General features: G+C 48.8%; 1 protein-coding gene across 1 annotated transcript; it reads right to left on the reverse strand.

Annotated features, from left to right (window-relative positions):
* Positions 1–408: 408 nt before the first annotated feature.
* On the reverse strand, positions 409–4,381 carry LOC144144342 (translocon-associated protein subunit gamma). The gene is made up of 5 exons (XM_077675755.1): positions 4,224–4,381; positions 3,626–3,752; positions 3,408–3,500; positions 1,327–1,458; positions 409–523 (listed from the first exon to the last, which is right to left on the reverse strand). The coding sequence occupies exons 1-5, from the start codon at positions 4,348–4,350 to the stop codon at positions 457–459; spliced, it is 546 nt and encodes a 181-aa protein (XP_077531881.1). The 5' UTR covers positions 4,351–4,381; the 3' UTR covers positions 409–456.
* Between the last annotated feature and the right edge of the window lie 4,800 nt (positions 4,382–9,181).

The following is a 9,181-nucleotide window of genomic DNA, read 5'->3' on the forward strand; positions in this document are numbered from 1 at the left end:
TACTAGAACAGGCAGTGCACGATCTAAACTAGCAACACGTAGCACACGAGTGTCAGAGAACCGTACCTTGTACCGGTGCACGATTTCAACTGGTAGTGCATAGAGTGTATGCTCAATTAGGACCCCTAAAAGTAGAGAGGAACAAGGCAGCTCCTTGCCATGCCCAGTAGACTGGCTAAGCAGGCCAGAAGAGGGAACATACGGCAGCCAACAAAAGGCACCTAGGAGACGAAGCAGCATCTGGAGACTGCTTCACGTAACAGCTGACCAATGCAGTTTTCCTAATTCCATCAAAATGAATGGACTCTGTGACGAGGGCACAGCAATGTAGCTGGTGTGCTGACTATTTGTGCAGGACATGCACAGTCCTACCAGAGGTTCCACAATGAAGGGACACTGAGGCATACAAAAAGGAAGCCAGTTTTAATGACTTGCGACAGGAGGCGAACAGGATGGTTATTGGGACCCAGTGGAGAAAAGTGCCAGCAGGCCAGCAGCACCCCCTACGGAGAGGACATAGTTCCTGCAGGGCAAGCGTCAAGGTCAGAACAACAGCACCGTGGATGAGAAGTACACACAGGCCTGGGAACTCCACAATTTCGGCCAACTCGTACAATATTGTTGGGGTACTGCATTGCCTAGCTGACGACACCACATGTCACCCACTGCCGTCAAACAAAACCTGAGGATTTGCAGCTTCCAACCGAGCACCCCAAACAGGCCACAGGCATCCCAAGCATGGACCTTTTTCATAGTGCAACTTGGCCACAAAGATTGGTGCTGCCCGTTACAGCACCGCCTGCAGGAATGGCTCGAAACGCACCAATGGACCACCACTCAATCTGGCGTCGCTCTACTGGCCCATCTTCGCCCACGCACTGCCCCTCCCCACCGCCCCTCGGTTTAGTATAGGCTGGTTAGGGTGCCCACAGTAGCCTGGCTCTGCTGAATGTCTTCCATGGCACTCCCTGCCTCTCCTTCCCCGTTTTGGTCACTCGACCTTGTCGTGATGTTACAACTAGAACTAGCGATTATCAAATTGCACCTAAAATGGCCCTGTTGCTTCGTTCAATCAATGCCTGGTGCAGCATCAAGTTTACAAAGTACCATGCTCGAATCACCCGGCATGTCAGCCAGGCTCACAAGAGTGACAGCTATAACCGGTGGGCACTTTGGGAAGCGACACAAAAAAACAGAGGGGGGGGGGGGGGGGGGGGGGAGGGGAAGCAGGGGCAGAGGCAGAGGAACACTTTTTCTGAGCATAAGTGAACCTGCAATGCACTTGGCATAGCCTGCAGGGAGAACAGCAGTGCGGACAAAGGATACACAGTCGGGCTGAATGCCTTCAGCACGTAGAAGGAGGTGACGATGATGAGCGTCAGGAAGAGGGCATTGTTGTAGAAGATGGAGAACGTGGTGGCCTCGTAGTCAGCCACTTCATTCTTCTTCCACAGTATCCTGCAAGTGGAAGGGAGCCAATATTTGCTTTGCTGCACCCGTCAAAACCTGCATCCCCAGCACGGCCTTTATTGAGTGGAAAGCTCATATGCCACTGTTGTAAGAACTGACAAGCATCTTACTGCTTCTCCTCAGAGAGCAATGACCCATCGCGGTGGCTAGGGCTTTGCACTGCCGAGCCCAAGGACATGGGTTACATTTCCAGCCGCAGTGGCTGGTATCCTGATGGACGCAAGAAGCGAAGACACCCATGCACTCGACATTTCGGCGCATGCTAAAAGTCCCCAGGCGGTCAAAACTAATCTGGAGCCCTCCACTACGACACACCTCATCGCCTGTGTAGCGTCGGTGCCTTAAACAACAACAAAAAATCAAATAGAAAACAGAGGGCTATGTGCGAATGACTGAAAACCGTGTTTAGAACAGGAGGGCCTTTTGGTGCAGCCGGGGAAAAAAGGCACGCAAAAACAAGTAATACATGTACATCCGCACATGTATGCATGCAAATAACACGTAATGCTCGTGCACAATCCCATCCCGCAGTTCCTGTACGCAAAGACCCACGGGGAGTCACAGGTGCGGGTGTTGTTTTAGGGGTGGTCCACTGTTAGGCAACGACGATTTGAGGCTGCATGTGTTGGGCACATACCACATTTACTAGATTCCAAGCCGAGCTGCTACTTTTCTCTGAAAAGCGGGATACACAAGTGAGGGGCCGGCCTAGATTTGAGGATCATTATTAAAACATGCAGAGTACTCTTCCAAAGACAGAAAGTGGCACACAAGCACTGCTTGGAGGCTCGTTAAAGGCAGAGAGTTGTAGCCGCTCGTACCTGCCTTGACCGCAGGCTCATTCAGAGCGCGCAGCATTGTGAATGCGCTGGACAGCACCAAATGTTGCATGCACTCAACAAGGGTGGCAGTTACAAGGAGGGCAGCAACAACGAACCCAGCGGCAACAACGTTGAGTGAACCCAAGCAGGTTTGTGGCCAATAAACGCTGTTTTAGCTTTCTGGCTGCTGTCATTCTTGGCTACAGTGGCCGACGTAGACTCGAGAAAATTTTTATTTTCTGGATTTCCTAACTTCGGTAGCCGGCTTAAACCAAACTGGCCATGAACACTGTACAGGCAGCAGCTGGCCTGTGCTTAGCTTGATGAACCTGTCAGTGCCGATTCCGGAAAGTGGTTTTGGTCAGGGTTCCAGCAGGCATGGCAGCCAGGGTGCACCTCAGAATGGGTCTGTCGCTGAGAGGAGAGTCCTCTGCCCATCGTAGGGCATGGCCCGCACTGTGCAGCTCAACGGGCCGGGGATCGTAGCTCTCTTGGAACTGGCAGTTGTGGAAAGGGCTGGCTCTTCCTCCAGTAGTGTATGCTTGAGCTGCACGACTCGCCCAACTTGCTGTATCTTGTGAGTAATGGTGTGGTTATCAAGGGTTTCACATTATTCAAGCTGCCTCAAATGGGTGGGGTTTGCATGTTTCTGTCCTGTACCCAGCAGGGATCCCTGCTTTGCCAGATGGTGGACAGGCAGGCATCACCCACTGTCTCGTGTTGCGCAGCTTCCCATGATGATCTGAATAGTCTCTTGGTTACAGTCCACACATTTTTGTTCAAACACAAAATTTGCTCAGTCTGCTCATGACAAATGCCTTGCGTTAAAATCCTCCGACCACTGTGCAAAGCTTGGGCTGACTGAAGCTTTTTGTTGTTGTCCTTGCGAGCAATGGTGAATTGAAATTTATTGCCAAGAAAAGAAACAAGTGCTGTCACCTAACTTGGCATTTAAAAAGCATCCAGGCTGTGCCATATGAGTACAAAGATAGGGCACAGCTGCTTTGTGCCGGTGAGACATTTTGTTTGTTCCAGGCACAAACTATGCTATGGCCGATTTGAAAGAAATCGATCATGCCACGTAGCTCTACAACTTACGAGCTGTTCAACGCTCACCTCTCATCCTTTTCCTTCTTGGACATCTTTTTGTCGTCCGAGAGCTGCTTCATGATCTCTCTGGTGACCGCATCCTCACGCTTGGGGGCAACTCTGTAAAATACATTGCAGATACAGTTGGCCAGATGCTTCCAGTGACGTCAAAAATTCCACTACATTACAGGTTCCGCAAATACAACCTAAGCGCAAGCCCTGACAGACGTGACAACCCAACTCACTTGTGCTTGAGGACAAACTTGACGTTCTTGTAAGCGAACGCGATCAGCCATGTGCAGGAAATGGTCATCACGGCAAAGATAATTGCCGACTGGTACAGGTCCATTTGATGAATCCTCCAAAACAGCCCTGCGAGCGAGCACAGATAAGCATGTCTATGTAGATTTCGGCAGTATCTGGAATGATTATCAGTAGCGCACTGTATCGACCACCTATGACGCCAAAAAACAGCGAGGTGTCAATTAAAGACTACAAGTGCGCGAAGTTGAAAAATAGATGGTGGTTTCCTCGGATTACTCCCCCGGTCAGGCATGCTAGGTTGTCCACGATTTTCTGTAAGTGCTAGACAGCTCTGACATTGGGCAGTCATGCACACAAAACACTGCCCGTAATCTTGTTTTAAAGGTGTAAGTAAAAGAGGTCACCGAGGCTGATTGTTCCTGAATAGCAACATAAACGTCATGCGACAACGAGAAATGCTTGGCAAACTGCGCAAGGTGACGGCACGGCACGACGACCCCAAAAAACACTCGTCGAGCACATGCCACTTATTTAAATGTATTTCATAAACTTCGTGGCACAAAACTCTTGTTCACTCACATATCGGGATGGAGGACACAATGAAGGCGTTGCCGTAAAACAGTGCAGACGACTTTGTCGAAACATTTCGACTAAAATCTTGAAGCAAAAGCTCTTCTTCCTTCGTAAGCTTCCTACCGCCTGCCATGATTGAGACCGGAGAGGATGACGTTCCCGACGCGTGGCCGGTCGCCGCCGACCGCGGCGGCACCAGCGGTCCACAAAATAAATCAACGAATAAACAAAAGTAACGCAGATAAACAACAAAAACTTTTATTTCATGCTGTTGTCAATAACCAATAAAAAACTTTTGATTAATTAAGTTCTGCATATTTTCATGCTTGTCTTTCAGGCAGCACTTCCGGGCATAGAGTTGTACTTGGTTGTACTAGAGTGAACTAGAATATTGGAAGAGTGGCAAAAGCAAGGGCATTTTCAATGGGAGGCAGTGAGGCCGAAAAACTGGAAATCCGCAAGGGGCGCTGCCATCGATTACTAGAGGGTAAATAGTGTAGTGGATACAGTCACCGCCTGCCACTCGTTGTCCCTGGGTTCGAATCCTGGCGTGTGCCATTTTTTTTTTCTTTTTTCAAACCCAGGAACACGAATAAAAGCAAATGCTCTGTGCTAAACACCGACTGATTTAATGCTTGTGTTGATTATTGGCTGCGAAAAAATCTGCAGAAATTCACAGAATTGTCTATTAACGCCTAGCGTTCTTGTGTTACTTGTGTTGAGTGTGAGTTCTTTGTAGCCAAATACGAAAATGAGTAGCGAAAGCCGTTGGTTTATTTCAATATTCGTAAGTTTTGTTTGTTTCTTTTCTCGATTAATGCAAATTTTAGTGTTATAGTGATGAAGCGCCTTATAGCTGGCTGATAATACCTTTATCCGAAGGTGCAAGGCGTACTGCAGAGTTGGAGCGTTTTCGCTATTTTTTATGAGCATTTCTGACGTTCTTTTGCGGGCTTTTTAGTTTATTATTCGGTTGTGGGAGGAAATGTATAGGATGCATATTTTTGATTTTGTGAGATAATGTTTGTGAAATTTTTATTTTTATTTTTTTATCTTTTGTTTTTTGAAATGCTATCCGACAAATTATCCCCATTTACGCTATTGTAACAATGAAAGCTGTTCTTTTTTTCGACAAATCTGTATTTTGGTGGAAATGCAGGGGGTTACTTGGTCCTGGCTGCGGAGGTACTCAGCAAAGAATGCTATTACATTTTGGGCATTGAGAGTCGCATAGTCTTGCTCTTGGCCAAGTGGTTTAGTGGGGCGTAAGCAATTACGACGGTTGTACGCTTTCCCCAATTGCCATTGCCTCTATTCCCCTACCAATGGCGCCTACTTGTAAGAGATATGGAGTATTTGACTGAACTGTTCCCAAGCAGCTTTCGCTTCTCAAAGTTGCGCTCGGAAGAAAATTCATCCTCAAGACCTCCTATAACAAGCTCTCATTCGGGATAGCCTACATTTTCTGTGGCATTCCCAATCTGCCTTCCTTCTCGCGTTGAAACAAAAATGAAGTGGAGGGAAAGGAACACTGGGCCGCGCAGCCTTTTTCGCGGCAATGGTGGCTCAGGGCCCACGCACGTTCAGGCTTTTGAGCTCTTGTGACATCTCATAGCAGGCACGAGCATTTTTTTCACAAAGCATGATGAGCTCTACCTAATGGAGGAATAGTTTTGCATGGGCGACGGGTCACTCTGTTTCCCGAAATTTTTGGTTTTCTCGGGGGTGGATGGAAGAATGGCACGCCCATCCTTATGACGACCGAGGCTTATTTTTTTAAAATCGATGCAACAAAAGAGAGCTTACACTCCTACTTCCACCACAATTTGATCCGTCATCGTACAAAACGTTCTTGTTAGCGGCGCCAAGATATCTGCGCGAAGGAGCGCCAATGAACGAATCCGTGTTAAGAAAACATGTCTTGAAACGCACATCGACGGCAGAGCGAAGTTTTTATCTAAGGTTTATATTGATTTCATTTATAGTTTCGTGTTTTAATTCTGTTCAAAATTATTTCTTATTTTCTGAATCATCTTTAACCGCCCCAAGTTCTCTAAGGTTGCTTCGCGATCTCCTTCCACCTTCCGGTTACAAATGCATTCGATCAGTCTCCTACACGTTACACCGCTGCTTGTTTCCTTAGGCCATTGCCGGGTTCAAGCACGTGTTTCAGGAAGCTTCGCGCTCTTAACGCATTTGGAGCCTCTGAAATAGGCGCACAGCCCTGAACTTCTCGCTTTTTTGACGCCTCGCGCATTAAAAACGTGCGCATAAAGTTGGCTTTGCCGCATGGCGTCTTGATGTGAGGGCATCTAGAGAGAGAGAGAGGGAAAATAGGAAGAGGAGGGGGGGTGCGGAAATTCATAGGGCCGCCGCGACATGCAGTGCCCGCGACGAAGGGCATCGAAAAATGTATGAAATCGTAACGTAATACAGCTACGCTATGAAAAAGGACATATTATCCTGACCTTAAGTGCGGTTTAGGCATCTTGTACGTGCGCCCCATGCATATGCAAAAAAAAAACAAGTTGTCCCACACCGAGGTTCGAACCCATGAATGCTGATTGGAAGGCGGACACTCTATCCACTACACTACGCCCTGTCCAGTATTCCGCAGCAGCGCCCCTAGCGGATTTCCATATTTCTGGCTTCAATTTCCCTGTGCCGCTTTTGCCACTATTACAATATTCTAGTTCACTGTAGTTGTACTATAGTGCCTATAGAGTTGTACATAGAGTTGTACAAAGAGTTGTACATAGAGTTGTACAATGAATTGCCCGGACGCTGCCGGGATGGTGACGGCGCTCTCCCACTCGCAGGTTCACTGACCATTTAAAGTGAAAAATCTAGTGTAAACGAATACTCTTGGTGACAAGGACTTTTCAACAACAGCCGATCAAAAAATAAGAAGGACGCAATCGTCGATGATCGCGCTTTAAAAAGCCAGCGAGTCCCGCGGACCGCTGGCTCGCCTGCTGCGGTGCGCCGCTCTTTTGCGTACCTGCGCACTATGCGTGCACCTTGCGTGCACTTTCATGTGCTCTTTTGCGTCGCCGTTACGAATACATGGTGCAGCGTTAGCTTGCCGTTTTGTTGCGTGTCTCAGTGACAAAATGCAGCCAGCGTCAGAAGCGTGAAATCTGTTTTGCGATTCCGAAATTAGTGGCGGTTGTAAAACAATGTAGTCGGGCGAACTGAGAGGCCGCTCGCTTTCCTTTTTTGCTCTCACTTTACTTAATTACGCTCTTGCATTATATATTCCCAGTTCGCACTTAATAAGCTAGAATGAGGGTAAGCAACGTTTCGAATTGTAGGGCCGAGTTGCATGCTAGCCGACACGGCGGAGGGCTGGACGGAAAATCGGGTGGGAGGGGAAAACGCTACTGTGCTTTTCAATTAAAAAGATTTTGTACATCAACACCCTGGCTTGTAGGTTCAAAGCTTCATCTGCATATTTTAATATTAAAGGGGTCCTGAAATACCTTCCGCCGATGCATGGATGTTCATGTACCCAAATAAAGCAATGTATTTGCAATCTCCTCCCGCAAGAATTTTGTTAAAGCGATGAGTATTAGCTGAGAAATCATAAATCAAAAACCGCGCATTATCGCAGCTCCGCGTTTCCTCCTCCTTTCGACTACTCCCCGCTGTTGACGGCGCGAGAGCCTTGCCTCCCATGATGCTGCGCTCCGCAGCGGTGACGTAATTCCGCTATTGCGCTGCTCAGACTGTCGTCTGCTACGGGCAAACTTTGTTGATACCATGAATCCCGCACTCCGCTCAAGGCTGGAAAAGCGAACGAAAAATCTGGCCGCATGTGTGCGGCGGCCTGGCCTTGCCTTTCGCGGTGTACGTTGCTGGCGGCACATGACTTTTTATCGGCGGCGAACTCGCAGCCGCACAGGGAGGGTCGTGCGCTCGTTCCCTTGATGCACCGCGCACTGTTTATCCAAAAAGCGCCGTATCAGATGTGGCCCCGCTGGTGCCGGGTCTTATTTTGCGGCGGTGGTAATTCCTGCCGGCGGCATGTGAAAAAGACATTTTAAACCGATACAGAACCCGTGCACAAAACGCTTCAATCATGTGACCAGTTCAGCTTGGGGCGACGCGTGGTGGAGAGCGGCAACGTTGGCAAAACATTCTCCGCCGCGGCTCTGAGCTTTCTAGCGCTGGAGCGAGCGCCATTTCGTTGACAATCTCAAACATCGGTTGCCTTGGCAACAAGGCACAAACCACTCTAGAAGTCCGTTACGGTTCCGTGATCCCGGTTCAGCTCGGGGCCCCACCTCGTGACATCTGGGCACTGAAGGGGTACCACTCACTCCCATTGGGAAGTGCGAGATATGGTGTGTGTGTTGTGGACGCCTTTGTTTCGCGATGAAATGCGACGTTGGGCTTCTGCGAGTGGATAGTGCTTCCCAAGTTCTGGATTATCTTTCTCGAGCGGCGTACGACTCAACCTCGCATGGGGTATGTTCAGTGTGCGTGGCTTAAAGCCATCTCGGCTTGTGCGCCAGAGTTAAGTGACTTGCTGTTCGTCTTCGCAAACCGCGCGCGAGGTGAGTGCCGAATTTATGACTGGCAGGAGGAGGCAACCCATCGCCTCTCAATCGTGGTTCAGACTTGCAACGCATGTTGTGACGTTGTGTTCGTTCGGAACGCGTCTCTGGATTGTTTTGAAGTTGAATAAAATGTGTGCGTCAAACCGGGGCATTCGGCTCAGGGCGTTCTCTGCGATTGCACGAAAGAAGTGCCACGGGGCTTCAACGCTTTCTTTATGGAACGTATTCAGGTAAGAGAATATCCATGTCGTGTTATGGCCGTGTTGCATTCAATACAAACGGTTAAGCGTTTGTTTTACACTTGTTTTGTTTGTCGTAAAATGCCCAAGCACTCCGGCACTCCGCTGGCAGATCAGCCGGCGAGCCGACGCTGAGCAGACGACTCATCTCTTTGCCGGAAGT

The sequence above is a fragment of the Haemaphysalis longicornis genome, unplaced genomic scaffold (genome assembly GCF_048455015.1).
Source record: "Haemaphysalis longicornis isolate Haplotype H1 unplaced genomic scaffold, Haemaphysalis longicornis Haplotype H1 scaffold_7, whole genome shotgun sequence".
Taxonomy (NCBI): Eukaryota; Metazoa; Arthropoda; class Arachnida; order Ixodida; family Ixodidae; genus Haemaphysalis; species Haemaphysalis longicornis.

What these genes read in the sequence shown, in the direction of transcription:
- LOC144144342 (XM_077675755.1), bottom strand. Translation starts at nt 4,350, where the DNA reads ATGGCAGGCGGTAGGAAGCTTACGAAGGAAGAAGAGCTTTTGCTTCAA. An exon ending in TGTGTCCTCCATCCCGATAT is followed by an intron (nt 3,753 to 4,223) that starts GTGAGTGAACAA and finishes GCTCGCTCGCAG; the next exon opens with GGCTGTTTTGGAGGATTCAT. An exon ending in AAGAAGGAAAAGGATGAGAG is followed by an intron (nt 1,459 to 3,407) that starts GTGAGCGTTGAA and finishes TTCCACTTGCAG; the next exon opens with GATACTGTGGAAGAAGAATG.